Consider the following 21473-nt stretch of genomic DNA (forward strand, 5'->3'; position numbering starts at 1 on the left):
AACAGCTGAGTGCCGTCATAACACGTGACCAAACAAATACACGTGGACAACCAAACAACACAAACCCACGTGACAAAACAGATACTCCGGAAAGCGCACAAACCTGCAACCGTGACAACCGATCCCATTTTTGCCATCACATGATATCACATAGAATCAAACAATGTCACGTTACTTTTTTGTTGCGTATGCTGGAATTTATTCAATAAATGTGTTTTTATAAGGGTTTATTATTTCCTATCAGATAAAAAGTCTATCCTACGCAGCTGCCCATATATGTTTTTAATGCACATTTTAAAATTTGATGCGCATCTTAGTGTTTTTATATTAGCGATATTCCAAAATGTGTATAATATTAGGGGGATGGACACATGGCTAATGGTTTCCTAAGGTAAAGTAAAATGCGCTGAGTTTATATTATGTTCTTTTTGGGCATCTCAGAGCAGTTTCAGCTAAATTTTTCACTGCTTTCTGCACAGCATCTTTGGCTACATTTGAACCCTTTCCTTTGTTTTTAGCTCCATAGGCAGAGATTAGCCTCAGCGTTCAAACCTCCTGTACATGTAAACCCGGTCTGAATTCCGGCTGCAGTTGGTGATAACCATTGTCAGTCTTTTCCACACTGCTCATTCAGGTAGGGGTGTAGCCCAGGGTTAGGCCAGTGTTGGTTGAGAAGATCACTGGCATAGAGGAGGAATAAATTCAGCCCACAGGTAAAGAGAAACACACTTGGCAGGCCTCTGTGGTGCAGCCAAAGCCCAAAAGACTAACTCTGGCCTGAAGGAGGAACTAGGTCTGAACAGAGGAGGTTCTGAGATGACAGAAAAGCAAAAGCAAAAGCAGGAGGTGCCCTAAAGGACATAAGACAGAGTGGGCACTGCATCACTGTCAGCTGAATCTTGATAAATTTCATCAGCTGAACTGAAAGGACTGCAGCCGTTTGAAGTAATAACATGAATTTAGCTCATAAATCTGGTTCAGGTCTTGAGTCGCCTGACCGTCACTTTAAGGTTTTCAAACTGCAGGGTGTGAGGAGAGGTTAGATAGGGTCGTGAAAAATGATTTATTGTCATGGCAGACAAATGACTCTAAATGCTTGTTTGGCGTATTAGCAAAAGTGTTCGAAATCAATAATTTATTAAACCCTAAATTATTCTTTGGATTCTGATGTCTGCATGTGGCGTAACTTTATAGAGTAGTGCCACTTGAAAGGGCATGGAAGTATATCAGGGATGTACCAATTTAGACATGCTGTACGCATTTGTGACCTGTGACTGATTTCATCGCTATTAAAAAAATTAACAAATAAAATAAACAATTTGCAATTAAAATTAAAATAGCCCCTAATAAATGCCCAAACTGTCTGTGTGACACACAGATCCGTGCTCCTCTAATGGAGCAGAGCATTACAGGATGCCAATCATCAGAAATCTCTCACACACATATGCGCACACACACAGACCCTACAAACAAAAAGGTCACTCTCATTAGTTCAGCTCTAGACTGTGCGTGTGTGTATGTGTGTGTGTTGACGGTGAATACAGTGTGATTAAAAAGGTCAGCTTCATTAGTAAAGCGCTTGTGGCAGCTCAAGTCTACATTTCACAATGAGCTCTGACTGAAAGGCAGAGACAGACGGTAAATCATGTCTTTAAAAACAGAATCGTGAATAAAACACAGTCCAGAAAATTCAGGCCTAAAATACCTATGCTGGGATCTGTTTTGCCTGCAAGTACAGCAAGGAGTTGTTATATATTATTTGTATTTGTATATGTAGATTCCTGATATAAGGCTCCTAACATTTGGCAACTTAAAGTACACACACACTCACAATTTTTTTTAGAAATAATTTTTACTTAAAGTAATTAAATAAAAGGATACATAGTGCATTTTTATACTTAAGCAATTTAATTTCAGGTTTTTTTTAACATTTTAAAATAACTTTACAATTTAACGAAATTAAATAGCAAATAATTAAAATAAACATAAAAAATATATAATTAAAATGATTTATTAATTATTAATTAACAATTAATTAAAATTATTTATTTATTATCAATTAAAAAAACAAATAAGCAATAGTTCAACATTAATATTTATATTTGTATGTACATTTTTAAATTAAATTAAATAAACAAATTAAAGTCAAATAAAATTTTTTATTAAATACAAACCTTAAATTAAATTAAATTAAATTAAAAAGTTAAACTAAATAAAATAAAAAATAAATAATATAAAAATAATAAAAAATTATAAAATAAAGAAAGAACAAAATAAATAAAATAAAAAGTTAAATAAAATAAAATTATTAAATTAAATTAAGATACATTAAATTAAAATAAAAAATGTACAAAATAAAAATTAATATTAATATATATTTTTTATTATAAAATAACAAAATAAAAAAAATAACAAAATAAAATCAAATAAAAAATATATTTAATTAAACAAAATGTAATTAAATAATTAAAAAAATTATAATAAAATAAAAATAAATAAATAAATAAATATATATATATATATATATATATATATATATATATATATATATATATATATATATATATATATATATATATATATATATATATATATATATATATATATATATATATATATATATAAATATATAGCGAGTCTTCGCTGAGGCCAGCTTCCAGCCTCCGCCGATGAGACCGCAGCTCTGCACAAGACGTTTGGCCAGCGGACTAATTAAAATGGTCGTGCCCAACTGAGTCTGGTTTCTCACAAGGTTTTTTTACTTCACTTTCACCAATTAGTGAAGTTTTTTTTCCCTCTCCGCTGTCGCCACTGGCTTGCATGGTTCGGGATCTGTAGAGCTGCGCATCGTTGGATTTGCTCTTCAATATTTGGACTCTCAGTAGTGATTATTAAACCACACTGAACTGAGCTCAACTGAACTGAACTTAAACACTACAAACTGAACTACACTGTTCCTATTTACTATGACCTTTTATGTGAAGCTGCTTTGACACAATCTACATTGTATAAGTGCTATACAAATATAGGTGAATTGAATATATATATATATATATATATATATATATATATATATATATATATATATATATATATATATATATATTTGTTTTTGCTATGATTCTATACAGTTTGAAGTGACATTTAAAGGCTTAACTAGGTTAATTTGGATAACTAGGCAAATTAGGATAATTAGGCAAGTTATTGTATAACGATGGTTTGTTCTGTAGACTATCGAAAAAAATTGCTTAAAGGGGCTAATCATTTAAAACTGCCCTTATTCTAGTCGAAATAAAACAAATAAGACTTTCTCCTGAAGAAAAAATATTATCAGACATACTGTGAAAATTTCCTTGCTCTGTTAAACATCATTTGGGAAATATAAAAAAAAAAATTCAAAGGGGTACTAATTCTGACTTCACCCTAACCCTAAAACTGCCAATTTGTTTTAATTTGTTTATATATTTATTGCCACTGCCACCATAAGCTAAAATGGAGTGTGTGTGTAAGTTCTCTTGTGAGAGATGTCTGGACACGTGGCCCCTGTAAGCAGCGCCGCAGATCCTGTGGTGTGGAAGATTAATAGAGCCAATCTCCAAACAAGCGGCACAGTGACCCCCCAAAACATTTCTAATGAAATGAATCAATCAGTGGCCCCGGACCCGCAGATAGCATCAGCTCAACACATCGGCAAACACACAGAAATGGAGAGAGTTTTCTGATATCACAGAGTGAGGACGGCCAAAACTGAGCCTTGTGTTTAAAACAACATAATGCTAATGCTGTAACACTTCGCTAAGCCAGACACACGACAGGCCAAGAAAATAATAATCACTGTTTTTAATTAAAAAGCCCTGCTCTTGTTATAGACTTTCAAAAAAATTCATGTCCAAATGATTAAAAAATGGTTGACTATGTTTATTTTTTTGCAAAAAGCAACAAGGCTGTGATAAACAGAAGAACAATGTGTGTCATATTACAACAGTATGATTTTTTTATGAATGGAAATAGGATTTAAATGAAAGCATTTAGCTCACAATATTTTTTTTAATAAATAAAGTATATATCGTTAAATAATATATATTATTTTGTATACCATTATTATTATTAACGACAACGACGACTGCTACTACGATTGCGAATACTACTATGAAGACTGCGACAACGACTGCCACTGCTATGATGATGATGTTGATGACAACGACTGCTACTGTTGTCATGATGATGATGACGATGACGGTGACAATGACGACTACTACTACTACTACTTCTACTAAGACTGTTATGACTGCGACGACGATGACTGCTACTGCTATGATGATGACGACGACGACTGCTGCTACTGCTATGACGACAGCGACTGTTACTACTGTGACGACGATGACCGCTACTGCTATGCGACGACGACGACTGCGGTGACAACTACTACTGTTACGATGACAATGGTGAAGGTGATGATGATGATGGCAACTACTACTAATACTATTACTAGGACTATGACGACAGCGGCAGCGACTACAAATAAGAATACATATGAGAAGAATAATTAGAATAATAATAATAAGAAGAATACTAGTAATAAAATAATATGAATGGATTTCTACACTTTTATATTACAATATTATATGTAATTTTAATTCTACTTTTTTAAATATACATGAATGAGTTCTTTTGGCAAGTGTTCGATAAAATTGTTTGAAAAATAGTTTGAATTGAAATATGTTTTAAATAATTGAACTGCATTTTGTGATTGTTATTGGTTTTTGTTCACATTTATATTGTTTTATTTATATTTTAATAACTAAAGTAAATGTACTTTTAAAAATAATATTTAAAGACCCTGTGAAGTGCTTTGAAATATGCATTTTTATTCGATGTTTGGCGTAATCTCAACCGAAACAGTGTTTTTTTTAAACAGCCAATAGCGTTTTGTTTTTATCATCATTCTGGCAGTGAGAGTGGTTGAGCTTCAAATGAGCTTCACATTTGCATCAAATGAAACACAAATGTGAAGCATCTTAAAGGGGGCGGGGCATGTCAGATACTAGAGAGCATTTGATTGGTTATGATTTGATGAGAAACTGTAGTATGGGGTGACTTGGAAAAAAATGAATGCTCTATTTAAGCGGAACTGCAAGCTTTACGTACTGTATATCCATTTTATATCTTCTAAATGCAAATTTTGTCACTGTTCTGGAGCACACTAGCTTTCAGATATCCTACAAACTAAAAATACTGATACTAACATCTAAAAAAAACTTATTTTTATTTCATGGGACCTTTAAAGAATGTACTTATGAATCAATTATTTATTATAATCAATTTCCTTATTGTATTTTAATAAATACATTTAAATCAGTGTCATTTTTGTTTCAAGCAACTATTAATTTATTCATATTTTAAATTAGTTTTCATTTTTTAAATTTTGTCTTCCTTTTGACCTTTTAATTAGCGTAGCTTTTTCTGTTTTAGCTTGGTTTTTGAAGCTAAGCTAAAAAGCTAAAAAGGTGACACAAACTAAAACTTTTAAAGGCTTCAAAATGCTGACAAAACAACAGACATTAAATCTGTCCTGAGATTCCTCCTTCGCTAGCGTTGTAGGTAAATTGAAGTGTCTGTTTACGGGTGTGTGAGTTAACATGGTTCCTGATGGCGAAGAGCAGTATATTTAATGTTGTGAAACTAAAAGAAAAGCCCTGTTCCCCACGGATCAATGCTCCACTTCTCCCAGGCTTGATTTCTCATAAAACACCTGCTGTAACAGTCCAGCCGTACACAGACATGCACCCATAAACACACACACATGGCCCCGTCTCTCCGTCATCATTTCCCTGACCACAGGAGAGCACTACTTTAAGCATCATTTGCCTCCTCCATTTGGTCTACAATGCATCACACAGGCAATAGACAATCTGGAGAGAAGGGTCAATTTTAGCTCGGTACTTTCTCAGTGGTGCCCGTCCATTGAATTCCTGGAGCTTGAAAACTTTTATAGTTCCGTGATAACTTCATATAAAAATGTTCGCCAAAAAACTTTATAAATATTGCTTTTACAGCCTTGCTCTGTGCACAAATTATTTATTATTTCATTTTTAACTTTAAATAACATGAATTAAATGGATAAACACTTTTTAATATTTATTTAAATATAGAATTTTGTTTAAAATTATAATCAAATTATATATTTATATAATAAATGTATATGCATTTATAAAAAAGTCATAAAAATAGTCAAAAATAAATCTGTTTTATTGTATGAATTATTATATGATAAAATCAATTTGCCTAATCTCTCTTTGGTTCATTAATTTGTTTAAAATCTCTGTTTAATCTATTTTTATATATTTAATTATTATTATTATTATTATTATTATTAAAAAAACTACATTTATAATGACTAAAAATACAATATATTGAAAGTAATAAACAATAAACTACAATATATTGATAATAAAACAAAACAATCTATAAAATATAACGATACAAAAAACACAATATATTGAAAGTAACTAAATTTAAATATATTATATTAAACGTAGTAAAACAAAATAAAACTATTTTTACAATACAACAATTAAAAAGTTCAATATTTTGAAAGTAATAAAATAAAATACAATATACTGTAAGTAGTAAAACAAACAAAATATTATATATAACAATATAAAAAATATAATATATTGAAAGTAACAAAACAAAAAACAAAACAATAGAACAAAATACAATATATTAAAAGTAGCAAAACAAAACAAAACAAAACAAAACCATAAAATATAACAATATTACAAAATACAATATATTGAAAGTAATTAAACAAACTAAACTAAACTAAATTCAACCAAAGTCCCTTTAAGGAAAGTCATTTCACTCGTCGGCCATCTTTGAAACACCTCTCCGGCAGTATGCTCGGGCATTTTGTCCGAATGGGGAAACATCAAATTCTCAAAAACTGCTTGCCAAGCTTACGATTACATTTCATATTAGTAATAACCAATAAAATTAAACAACTCTAACTTCAGTTTCATTTCTCAACGTCCAAATCAAACAAAATCTGCAGAAATTCACATCTGGTTCAAGCCCCTTCCTTGGAGTATCGTCAGTCTATAGGGATTGATGATTGGCAACTGTACTAGAAGGTGGGCATTATTTGCCATATAGCAATCGATGATTGGCTCCTATACTACTAGGCGGGGCTTCATTTGGCATATTGACCGTTACACTTTTCCCCATTCAAAACCATACGAATGACTTGTCTTGTGTATTCTATAGTCATTGACTAAACTAAACTAAACTAAACTAAAAGCAGTCATGGCAAGCTTGAAACTTGAAAAACTTGAAACTTGATCTAGGCACAGCTCATATTGAAGCTAAGCCTTTGCCACCTTTGGTACATTTTAAGCCAATTTCTCATTTAAAAAAACCTGTAAAGTTCCTTGAAATGTAACAGACCCTTTGGTGAGTAAAAATTTATATATTCACCAAAGCCAATTTGGCGATTGGCAAATGTTCATTTTGGACGCTGAACAAATGCTTTCCGAATACTCTGCTTAAATTTATTCCACATGACTGCAAAATCAACAGACACTTTGTAAAGACGGGCACAAATAAACACACAAATACACACTTGACAAGACAAACAGCTCTGAACATCACTAAAGCTCTTCACCAAGGAGTTCATTAAACAGCTCCTGGAAGAGAGAAAAACTCTCAAACACACACAGAGCACGACCCAAGAAACGCTTCTACAAAACAGTACAAAGCGCCGGGTCAGGATGGGACGCCCCGCATGGGCTGTCAGGAGCAAAGCTGATGCACCTCAGATTGAAGGTAATTAAAACGAAACGAAAGCCCAAACAAAAGAGCATTTTATGGAGCTCCCGCTATCCGGAGAGTCGCTCATTAGCCCAGCAGGGTAATTAGCAAGATGCCGCAGTCCTCGTTAAGGAGAAATCATAATCGTAAACAAATGGCTGTGAGCTTTCCGTGCCTTCCCTTCTGTAATGAACTGCCACTGTTCTCAAAATAAAAGCAATGCTAAGACTTGGAGATGACAGGTTTCAGTTTAAAGAGTAAAAGGAGCCCATTACGGCTTTCATCTGAGAGCTAAACTCATCACACTCAACGTTAGTGGATTCTTGCCTTCGTCTGCTTGTAAAGGGAGCTTCTCGTGAGGTTAATTGACCAGATCATGGACTCTGAGCACAGGAAGACATTGAAATAACTCAGATGCACATGCACAATTGCACACGCATACAACCGGAATGCAGATAAACATAGGAGGCATTATCGTTTACACTGCGGGAAAAATATACTTTGAAACTGCTTTCACTCAAAAATCGCTGGTAAAGGCTTAAAGCTAATAAAATCACGGATGCTACTTATAGGGAAAAGGTAACTGAATTTAAAAAGTCACATAAAATTGATTAAAACTACTAAAACTATTGCTAAATTAAATCAAAATGACAATAATTAAAACATATGTATTATTAAAATAAGCCCAATATACTAAATTAACACTAATTAGTATTTTATTGTAGAATGTAATCTAATATTCTAATCAAATTTACATTTAAAAGTTAATTAAAATGCAATTAAAAGTTAATTAAAATACATTTAATTTAATTTAATAAAATGTAAAAATGTCTTTAGAAGAACACACTTAATTTGGGCAATTAATCTGAATATTGTTTAATAAAATAAAATATTATGACATGACACGACACAAAATATATTAAAATAAAATAAAATCAAATAAAATATAATGTAATAAAATAAAATATAAAAAGTTAAAATAAAATAAAATAAAATATAATAAATTAAAACATAATAAATTAAAATAAAATATAATAAAATAAAGTATAATAAATTAAAATATAATAAAGTAAAATAAATTATAAAATATTAAAATAAAGTATAATAAATTAAAATAAAATGTAATAAAATAAAATAAAATAAAATATAATAAAATAAAGTATAATAAATTAAAATATAACAAATTAAAATAAAATATAATAAAATAAAGTATAATAAATTTAAATAAAATGTAATGAAATAAAATATAATATAATAAAATATAATGTAATAAAATAAAATATAATAAATTAAAATAAAATAAAATATAATAAATTAAAATAAAATAAAATAAAATATATCTCACCTACATTTATATATTATGCTCTAAATAAATATAACATTATCTCACAGTACATTGATCTTGCAAGGATCATTCAGGGGGGAAAAGAAAACGAGCAAATACTGATAAAAGTGCAAAGTGAGCTAGCAAGTCCCTCAACTGATGAACTAAGCACATCCAGCAGTCTCCATGGTAATAAAAGGTTGGACTTCCTGTGCCGGCAGGAAGCAGCTATGGGAGAGATGGACAGCTGGCAGCTGTTCTCCGCAGCGGTGCACCGTGTGTTATATGAGCTGCACTTAACTGCTGATTCCAGGTCAGCTAGGATCAAACACAATTTCAGCTCCAATTATGATGTAGGGTGATAGGGGGGGTAGGTGGCCTTTATCGGTACTCTCAGGAGAGTGAAGGAGAAGAGCAAAAAATAACCACACTCTTCTGTGTAATTCAGAAGAGAAAACAATCGGACCGGGCTTTTGTACACTTGACCGGTAGGCAAATACTGTTTGAACGCTCTAATAAATGGATCATCTAATGAAAGGGAACTAATGAGAGCAAGAAGTAGCGAGGGAGCCAAAAATAGAGCTTATTTTCCATGTGTTTAGAAAAAGGACGTTTCTTTTGGGATCAAATAAAAGAGCTACCTGTAGGAGTGGTCTTTGAACGCCCAGGGTTTTCATGGTGTCAGCGTTGGCCAGGATCTTCAGCGGGTCAGACGCTTTGGTCACAGCCTCAATTTCCTTATTGGTCTCGGTGCGGACCTGACTGAGGAACAGGTCATTGATGTAGTAGGTGAGGAAGGTGTGGAGCTGACACTGCTTAGCCTGAGCTGGACCCATACGGGACTCAATCTCCTGAATGAACCTAATGACACAGAAGAAAACACACACAAAGCATTTTTATTAAATGATGTAAAAGAGACACACATTTATGCAAGTTCTGAACATGTCAGAGATGATATAGCAGAAATATGTGTTTGAATCCAACCTATAATGTGTCCTAGCAGCTCTGATTGGATTTCCTTTGTTTTTTATTTTAGTTGTTTTATACAAATGTTATGAATTGATAATTATGAAGTGTTTTGCATAATGTCTTCACTGGTTGTCTGCGAACAGCATCTGATTTGACCCTCAAACATTGTTTTGAATGACACTATTTGTACTGTGGCTGAGGCCTGGAAGAGTTTGGTTAGTGTGGTCAACACGTTGAAGAGTTCACAGTTCACAAAGAAAATTGCTTAAAAGTTGAATATAGATACGGTAAAACCAACATCGTGATGACTCTATTGAAGAACAAGCTTTATTTGCCAAGTGTGCACAAACACACAAGGAATTTTTTGTGTTTTTTTAGAAGCTTAGGATACATACAGTTTACACATACATATCAACACAAAGGAACACAGAATGACATTTAGTTATACAGTATATACGTTACCTGTCAAAAGTTTGGGGTCAGTTTTTTTTTTTTTTTTTAATCAAGAAAATTATTCTGATCATCAAGGCAGCATTTATCCAGCGCCCCGACGTGGACGTACTGGGGAACTACTTTTTCACATGTCAGTGTTTATGAATAGATTACACCAAAAAGAACATGAGTAATCTTGAAAAATTGTACAGTTTTTTATAGCTACAACCCTTAAGCACCCATTGCAGCTAGTTGTTTTCCAATGGAAAGCTTATAAAAGACTGTATGTGCTAAATTTGTGTAAGTTTTGCAGAAAACGCTTATTAGATATGGAGCACATATCATCGTTATAACAACAAAAAAAATTGTTAAATTGTTAAATACTTATTTATTAAATATTTATTTATTACTTATTGTATGTAGTTTTTTCCCAGTGATGGGTTGCGGCTGGAAGGGTATCTGCTGCGTAAAAACCTGCTGGATAAGTTGGCGGTTAATTCCGCTGTGGCGACCCCTGATTAATAAAGGGACTAAGCCGAAAAGAAAATGAATGAATGATGTATGTAGTTTCAAATTAAATTATTACTCCAGTCATTATTTCTTTTATTACAATTACCATTAATAATAATAATATTAACAACAATAGTCATAAAAATAATATTAGAATGATTTCTGAAAGATCTGTGACTCTAAAGACTGGGGTAATGAAGCTGAAAATTCATCATTAAAATCACTGAAATAAATGATTAAATTAAATGATAAACTATTTTTGAACAGTTATTTTATAGTGCAATAACATTTCACAATTTTACAATTTGTACTGTATTTTTGATTAAATAAAAGCAGTCTTGGTGAGCAGGAGAAGCTTATTTGAAAACATTTACTCATATCCTCATATTTAGTCATACCCTGCTGACCCCAAACTTTTGACCGGTAGTATATATTCACACATATCTAGAAGGTTAATGTGCAATATGTGCATTGTTGACAAATAAAATTTTTGTATAGAAGTATTTACAATTAAATGGTTGTGTTGCTTAAAAAAACCATAAACAATAAGGGTCATGTATGTTTATGACCATAAGAAAACATATAGAAAAATGTAGATATGGAAATGGTCGATTTGTATGTGGCACACAGTGTAAGGAGTAGACAAATTAGACTGGGCGACCAATCAGAGCAGTGTATACTGTCTAAAAGGCGGGGTTTAGTGTAACTGAGTTCTTTAACAAACCATTTCAGACACTCTGAGATAAGAGTTGATGCTGCAGTGTACATTAGAAGAATATTAAAACGTTTTTCGATTGACATTAAAAAACTACAAATTTGGGGGATTTGAAACAATGCACAAATGAATCATTTTTAATATAAACTCACATATTTCTGTTTATCTCACAAAGCATTAACTTTTCATTTTATTTCCAGGTTTACTTAGACTTTCAATACGGCCTCCAAAAATGGGAAATAGAGAGAGAAAAAACCCCACAAAATTCTGGCTTTTAAGTACTGCATACACCATGCGTGTCGGTGAGGGAACAAGACAGGTGTTGAGCAGGGATGGGCCGTTGCGTACGAGCAGACAGAGGCTCATAGATCAGCAGGAACACTGATTTATCACTACGAGACTGCAGCTGCACAACCCCGACTCTAAACACCTCCCTCAGCATTGCACAGCCAATTAGTCAAGCCAGCAGAGGGGAGCCCATCCACACATGTGCATTGTGTGTGTGTGTGTGTGTGTGTGTGTGTGTGTGTGTGCGTGTGTGTGTTTGAGGCATTAACAGTGAAAGCATGGCTCAGCCCTCAGTAAGCAAAACTTGTACGGAATCGTTTTGTGAAGCATAGCAAACCTAAACAAACACATACAAAGAGAAAAACTAGCCTCACTTAACACTCACTTAAACCTGTTCGTGATTGTCAATGTTTATTACAGGGATAACTGCCCCATTTGAGTCTTAAATTAACTGGAAAAAATATACTGGTGCAATATAAGCTGAGGCCAGTCTTAGGGCTTTATCCATATCACATGATACTGGATTTAGTTTTGCATATTCTAGAACACCATTCTAGTTTAAGCAAATATTGTAAGATGTACCATTCTAGGTGTCAGAGATATGCTGTTATAAACAGGTTGTCAGCAAGTTAGAGATTTGATTTATTCATTCAATCCATAATATATATGTTGTCAAAAGATTTTTGAGTTTTGATTTATTCATAATGGCCAATTTTCTAATTTAATTCTACATATTTAGGTCAGTGTTTCTTAACCACATTCCTGGTGGACCAACAACAATGCCCTCATGTTACATCATCGTCAACTGCCAAAGTTCAGTTTCAAACTCAAGACTGCAAGAACAGAGGACGCGTGAAAGTTCCCGGATGTGTTCATGATATCGAGGACGCATCGATGGAGACTTGAGCGAAAAACTCGCTTGAGCAATTGCGGCTGAATAAAGGAGGTGGAAAGTGCATCATTTTATATAGATTTATTCTTAAAGTCCAGAGGTATAACTTATTTATCTTAAGAGTTTTCCTAAATGAGACGGTCAAAGTAAACATTACCATGAAAATCTTTAAAAGTATAAACACATTAAGTGTGTTTATTTGCTGATATTCATTTTAAAATTTGTTTTATTTGTATTGTGCAACATAGTATGCATAGTATATATATTGAAAAGGGGAAAAACAATAAATTGTTGTATGAATGCTGTAATGTTTAAATGATTTTCCATTAAAAACACGTGAAGGTCATGTGACCATCTCTGATCTCGCGGTCTCCCGAGTTCGTTCTTCCGAGGTGACTTGGCAAGATCGGTCTCCACAAGAAAGTGAGTCTGTGCTCTGCGTTCTTGGAATTGAGAAACAGCCTGCATGGCTTGGATGTGTCCTTTGTCTGTCACACACGTTACAGGTCTTCTAGTCTCTCCTGATGAGCTGATGATCTGAATCAGTTGTGTTTGGTTAAGGAGACATGGAAAATGTGCAGAACTGGTGGTCCTCCAGGAACTTGGTTAAGAAAACCGTACTGTGCAAATGTCTAGCCACTAGTTTTTTTTCCCCCAAAAAAGGTTTAAAGTTGTTATTTTTACATTCAGTTTACATTTTCAAACATTACTTTTGTCATTAATTGTAATTATACAGTAAGATTATTATCTTCACAAAGAGTCTGACCAACATTCAGTTTTCCCACGCAGTAGATTGATCATCTTCCAGTCTTTCTGGACTGACATGAAGAATAACAGAACAAACTGACACAAACTAAATCCAGAAGCACTTTGGCAACATGATTTAGTTAATAAAAGTTAACTGATAAATACAATGTATGTATGCATTATTTTTGAAAGAATCCTGATTTTACAGCATTTTTACACAAGTGTCTAAAATTTGAACAGTACTATAGCTTTGCAGGTTTTTTTAAGGATCTTAAAGATGTTTAGGGTTTAGGGCGATCTTAATTTGCCACTTAAATCTATTAAAACCTACAGTATGCTTATTAAAGTGAAAATTAGATTGTTATTCTAGATAACTTAAAAACAATATCACCATGGCAACAGTTAAAAAATCCATCAGTGATATATACTCAATATATTAATTTTATATTGGTTACTGGAGAGCCATTTCAGTTAACACTTAATATTTAAATCTGCAAGCAAATTGCTTATACATTTCTGTCATGCAGCAATGTAATGTTTAAAACAATACTATTCTAAACATCTAAAACCATAATATAATGACAGTTTTTAGTACTGCATTTTGTATTCATTTAGACTAAACAGTATAGATTTTTAACATCAGTTATTTATCGCTAATTTCATAAGATAAAAATAATGATCGATTTATAGTTGTAAAACCGATATCTATCTCTAGAAACTCACCGAGACCAATAACCAATTGGTCAAACTCCAAGACTTGAATGAGAAACGATGAACCTCATAATGAAAATCCATACAACTGTGTAGTTTGGCAGTTTAAGTTCATTCTATGTTAGCAGAGCGCTGCAGCTGGGACTGTATATAATATACGGCAGGCCTTCCCAGAACCCTCTTGAATAATTTGGCATGGTTTAGAAATACAGACAAAGATAATGGCTCAATCTCCACTTCATTATGTCACCAATATAAATGTCCTCTATAAGAATTATTCACACCAGATGGTGTCTCTTACTTTCCGCTCTCGCCAATCTAACAGACACAGAGTTACACATGCACGCAGCAACACACAAACGCAGCCATCGTGTGATCATCTTGCAGTGTTAATATCTCATTCCATAAGTCTGCCTGATCAATGGTCTTATGAGGTAAATGGAAGGTGACAGCTGCCATAAAGACTCATTGGCTCTCTCAGCTAATCGAGTTTCATCCAGTCCAGATTCAGAAAAGAAAAATGCATCAGGAACATTGTGAGCATGACCACATTGACCGTCATGACAGAAGCGTCTGTTAAAGAATGAACCACATATATAAGCCAATGACCTCACAGTTACCACAGGAAACAAACATTAAAAGTACATTTAAAAACTATGGTATGTCCTTCAAAAAGGCCTCAAGTTTGAAGAACTCGAGAATAATATGACAAAACTTTGACATTTCTTTTGTAGGCTTTAATCTTTTGTGCTTGGCGCTTCAGTTCAATTGAAGAACTTGTTAATGATTCACTGATAAATCTGACTCAAACTGCTAATTTTTTCATAAATTTCAACTTAACTGTTTAATAATTGATTCATTGAATCATTTGTTCCTGAATGAGACATAATAGCTCTAACTGTGTTTGTTGTTGCAAACATGTGATGTTCAGTTTTTGTGAGTCGCCAATATTATTATCTGTTTTAATTTTACACTTTTGTACAGCATTTCAACCTAATTTTGGCTATAGACAAACCCACTCACTAGTATTACCACCAATATTATCATTTTAACCCATTTAACTCATTTGTTGGGTTTGTCCTAGACTTTAGATTCTCTGCCCGAGCCATAGCCCAGACTTGGCCGATATTTCCTGCCACTATCTTCAGGCCGGGCCCGTGATCAATCACTTGTGTGTGTGTTTTTTTTTTTTTTTTTCATTGCTTAATTAGCCTAATTCGCTATCCACAAATGTATAATGAAAGCATTGTATTACTGTTTGTGCTCATTTAAGACAAAATTATATGTGTTTAAAATAAAAGACGACAGGACAAACATGTTTACGTATTATTTATTATTACTTTTTTATTATTTACTTATTATTAAGTATATTTGTCTGTTTAAAAACACACCCAAATGCCAAAGTGTCCACTTTCGCTCATCTTCAAATCGCTGATCTGAGAACAGTGTCTTTATACGGAGCACGTCCATCAGTCACCTGTGGCAGCGCTTATGGAGAGCAGAAGCAGAGCGCAGGCGTTTGCCTTTCACAACGGCTGCACCTGCAGCGCGCAGCTGATCGTCGGTTGCTACACAGATCGATCTATCTCTATTTTATCTAGTTACCTATCTATCTTTACATATAAATAAGTCAGACTCGTTCAGTGAGTGAATCATTAAAGAGTTCACAACTGAACTGAGAACTGACAACTCCGAAAAGAACTTTTCAAGGAACTCTGCCAAACCTGAAACCGCTTGTCCTACTAAGCAAGAAGAAATAAAACACTTTTTTTCTGCATCTGATCTGTGGCACACTGCATTAGGAAGGTGTGGAGAAGCTGGATGCTCCTCTCTGCAATCGCATTTAATGTGTGAACAGCATGCGAGTGTGTAACCAGGCTTGAATGTGCTGAGAGACACTTGAAAACTGAGTCAAGAGGAAAAAAGTCTTGTTGAAGGATGGGAAAAAGGAATGAGGACAGTCCAAGGGCGGAAAAAGAAAGCAAGGAGAGTAAAACTCGATTCTGCTGAGGATCAATCAGTCTCATGGTTACCTGGGTTCACAAGACGCCTGCTGAGAAGAGCCACACTTTTGAATGAATCTATTAGTAAATGACAATGCTCGTCATTCACTTTATAATTCCAAGTTTGAGAATTGTCATAATTTCCTGTTTGTGCTAGATTATCCCAACTGTATTTTCTTTTTTTTTTTCAATGGAAAATGTATGTGTTTTTTTGATAGCAAAGTCAAGTTGTAGATTCATTCAGATTAGATTCAGTCATAAACACAGTAATGGTTCATTTCAACCAAGTGGTATGGTTGAGTACAGCACACAATGATTTTTGCTTCCCATGTAAAAAGTTTATCTGTACCATACTACTTTTTTTGGGTACCCTTTCATTGGGTAGTCTGGTATCTAAAATGTGGCAAAAGACTCACTGTTGAACACTGACTGGTATAGTGCAAACTATTTCCCCACATATGTTAAATTTGTACTACGAGTCCACATATATGAGTCCACATATATCATTTTTCTCTAAAAATACATCATATCAAAAGATGATTTTTATTCTAATTAGGTTCCAATAAGCCCAAATACCAAAGAGAAATTAAAAATGCATGTAAAAAAACACTTTGGGCCTTAAGATGTTATATTGGTTATATGATGTTATAAAAGTCAATTAGGGACTGATAAAATCTTCACGTAAACCCTCCAAAATACTTCAAAATATGAACAAAAGATCTGTAAGTTGGACCTTAAAATGATCTGCAAAGAGATGCTGTGCAAAATTGATGAAATCTTCATTAAAAGCTACAAATCAGTTCAAAGAGACAAAAAAGCAAGCAATAAATACAGAAAGACCTTTCATTAACTTATGTTATTACTGTGTTTACAAGGCAGCATCATGAGGATGAAACTGATGTGAGATCAGTGGAGGAACATTCACCATACTGAACCCCCTTAGAGCAGTACGGGACGTCTGTTAGCATAACTCACAGCTAATAAGGGGATTATGGCATGTAATCAGAGTTGGGGTCCTTTACGTTCTTCACTGAAATGCAATTACCGCCGTGTGATCAGGACATAACCGCTCATTGACGGATGATCTTAATCCATCCAGAGGATACCAGAAATGAAACACAATGAACATTTGATGAGGATCCAGAGGACGAGGATTGATTATTATAACTGTACCGAGAATAAACATAGGTTTTAGCCTGTGTGTGGTCACAAGATTGATTATTTCTACTGCACGCAGTCAGGATTAGGGATATGAATAAAATGCATCCCTATAAGCATTAATCTTAAAAGTGCAAATCTGAGACTGCCTAGCAACCACTCAGAAAACCCTAGCAACCACATCCTATTGCAATAAAAAAAAATCACTCTTTAGCAAGCACAAAGCAATAATAACCTATAACACACTATGAACCATTCACAACTACTCAGAACATTCTAGCAATCATACAGCAACAACTGCTTAGAAAGCCTTAACAAACCATTTGCAAAACCCTAGTTACCTCTCATAACCTTTAAATAATAACAACAAAATAATAATAGTTGCATAGAAATAACCCTTAAAACCAAATAAAGCATCGGCATCTAAATGTGCGTTGCAAATAGAATGACAGAAAACTTCAGCACTTCACTTCTTGGCTCTCATTGTAATAGCTTCTACCAAAAGCCCAGAGCACAATTAACCAGAACATTTCATAAGTTAAGCTTAGCAGCCATTAGCAACAACCTGGCAATCACCCAGAACACCTTAGCAACTGCATAAAAAGCCAAGCCGAACATTTCAGCATCAGCATAGCAACACCCTGGCAAACATCAACAATACACCATCTAAACAAATAAATGCATTAGTGTTGCTATATTTGTGTTACTATATTTATATAGTTGACTTATATCTATTGTTATTTAGACAAAGAAAAAAAGTAAGTTGTTTGCATTTCTAGATAAAGTAGCAAATACAGTAGATGATAATTCTATTCATTTTAGCGAGGGATGGATGAATGAACAAGGAGACAGAGGGACTAATAAATGTATGGATACACTAACAGAGACACGGATGGAAGAATGGGTGAGTGGGTGGATGGACGGGTGGATGGGTGGATGGATGAATGGAAGAATGAATGGGTGGATGGATGGATGGATGGAGGAACGAGTGGGTGGGTGGATGGATGGATGGAGGGAAGAACGTGTGGGTAGATGGATAGATGGATGAATGGACGGATGGATAGACGGATGGACAAATGAAGTGACAGATGCATTGATAGATGGATGAACAGACAGCCAGAAAGACATATAGATAATAGAAAGACAGCTGCATGGATACATGGATGGACGGATGGACAAAAGAACTAAGGGTTATTTGGATAGCTGGATGAACAAACAGACAGAGGGACTGATGAATGGATGGATGCACTGACAGGGAGATAGATGGAAGAACGGGTGGATGGATGGATGGATGGATGGATGGACAAATGAAGTGACAGATGCATTGATAGATGGATGAAGAGATAGCCAGAAAGACAGACGGATATCAGACAGACAGATGCATGGATGAATGGATGGAAAAAAGAACTGAGGGATGTATGGATAGCTGGATGAACAAACAGACAGAGGGACAGATGAATGGATGGATGCAATGACAGGGAGATAGATGGAAGAACGGGGTGGGTGGATGGATGGATGAACGGGTGGATGGATGGATGCATGGAAGAACGGATGGATGGATGGAAAAAAGAACTGAGGGTTGTATGGATAGCTGGATAAACAAACAGACAGAGGGACTGATGAATGGATGGATGCACTGACAGGGAGATAGATGGAAGAACGGGTGGGTGGATGAACGGGTGGGTGGCTGGATGCATGGAAAAAAACAGAGGGTTGGACGGATAGCTGGATGAACAAACAGACAGAGGGACTGATGAATGGATGGATGCACTGACAGGGAGATAGATGGAAGAACGGATGGGTGGATGAACGGGTGGATGGCTGGATGCATGGAAAAAACTGAGGGTTGGATGGATAGCTGGATGAACAAACAGACAGAGGGACTGATGAATGGATGGATGCACTGACAGGGAGATAGATGGAAGAACAGGTGGGTGGACAGATGGATGAACGGGTGGATGGATGGATGCATGGAAGAATGGGTGAATGGATGGAAAAAAGAACTGAGGGTTGGATGGATAGCTGGATAAACAAACAGACAGAGGGACTGATTAATGGATGGGTGCACTGACAGGGAAATAGAAGGAAGAACGGGTGGATGGATGGATGGATGGATGGATGGAATGACAGATGCATTAAAAGATGGATGAACAGACAGCCAGAAAGACAGACGAATATCAGACAGTAAGATGCATGGATGTGTGGATGGAAAAAAAACTGAAGGATGTATGAATAGCTGGATGAACAAACCGACAGAGGAACTGATGAATGGATGGATGCACTGACAGGGAGATAGATGGAAGAACGGGTGGGTGGATGGATGGATGAATGAATGCATGGAAAGACGGATGGACGGACAACTACATTTGACAAATAAATATAGTTACTAGATTTATGGATTTCACAGTAGATTAAAGGATGAATAGAAGGAGGGATGATAAACAGAGAAGCAAACAAAACAAGTGCTACTAAATGTATGCATTTTAAATAAGTTATACAGATATTGTTAAAACATTTTTTTCAAATAGATAAACATTTCAGCTACATGGACTTCAATTTAGATCAAGTTTAGATCAGATAAACTACGTTCTCTTTCAATTCATCAGCAAGTATTTAAGCTCAACATCAATGCCAATACTGCACTAGTTCCTCAATGCTTTCTACTGCATTATGTTAGGCTGAATTGACTGTCTTCAGTCGACAGAAGATGCCACTGACTCTTGGAGTGTGACTCGTCTAAATCAAAGCCCTCATCCTGCAGTCTCTCTCACACACCCAGAAACACTGCACACACACTGAGTCCCAGTTTATTAGCGCCGACTGCTTCTGATTGCGCTCAACAGCATCTAATTAACTGTCATTAGAAAGCAGATGTCTGTGCCCAAGGCCTTCGCTGGATTATTGTGTGCAGAGCGCATTGCCTGTGAACACACGCACACACACCACATACTACACTGAAGATGGTGCATCAACCTCTTCCTGTACTTCTCCCCTCCAAACCAATTACAAGCTCCGTAATTAAAGCGTCCTTGTAGTATAAATATGTATTTGTGCATTATTGAAGGCTACTGAACAGAAGGGTTACACGAAGTCTAGCTGAGTCATTTTTAATAACTGTAAAAAGCCCTGAGGTTTGCTGTCTGTCACCGGCTCTGCAGCTGGTCAGGTTGGGTTGTGTAACAGACATGCTGCAGTCTGGTGTAAAATTCATTTCTGAAGACTGACAGAGAGAGATTTATATGATTTGAGAGTCAATGTTGAAGACGAAAATATATTAACAAATGTACAAGCCATTAAACTCAGCAGGTGTCACCGCTTTATATGCTTTCTGATGATCTATTATGTTTTATGTTCATGCATGAAAGTCTAAACAGGTTTTGTGCATTGGCATTCCTTCAGGGAACAATGCTTTTTTTTAAGTTTTAATTGTTATTCTTTGTGAGGTTGGTGTTATATGTACCTGCTTTAAAGAAATCTAAATTCAATTAATTTTATAAGGTGAAAAAACCTTTAACAGAAACAAAGTTTCAAGTAGCATAGATTATTATCATGTAGCATGATGTAATATGTAATTAATGTGACATATTTTTAATTAAATGACAGTTCTATCATATTTATTTCAGATCTGCGCCTTCCCTTCATTTTTTTTTTTGTTGGTATGTTTATGTTCCAACCAAAAGTGAAGCAAAGACCTGCAAAACTAAACGACAGCCACGAAAACAATAAGGACAACCTTTCTATATTTTTATGGCCATTTTTCCCCCTTGCTATAATATAATAAGCTGATGATATTCACCAGAACGACAGTGAGAAGTCACCTTTAAAAGATCATAAAAAATATTGCTGTATGGGATGATTTTATGGAATTTATAGAGCATAATTAATTTGTTTTATTTCAATATGATATGGTTTTTA

General features: G+C 34.6%; 1 protein-coding gene across 1 annotated transcript in view; it reads right to left on the reverse strand.

The window, feature by feature from the left end:
* exoc4 (exocyst complex component 4) overlaps positions 1–21473 on the reverse strand; it is a 197312-nt gene that overhangs the window by 55431 nt on the left and 120408 nt on the right. The window contains exon 11 of the mRNA XM_056455755.1: positions 9775–9994. Coding sequence (XP_056311730.1) covers positions 9775–9994 — 220 coding nt within the window. The remainder of the gene's footprint in view (positions 1–9774; positions 9995–21473) is intronic.

This window comes from Danio aesculapii, chromosome 4 (genome assembly GCF_903798145.1).
Source record: "Danio aesculapii chromosome 4, fDanAes4.1, whole genome shotgun sequence".
Lineage (NCBI taxonomy): Eukaryota > Metazoa > Chordata > Actinopteri > Cypriniformes > Danionidae > Danio > Danio aesculapii.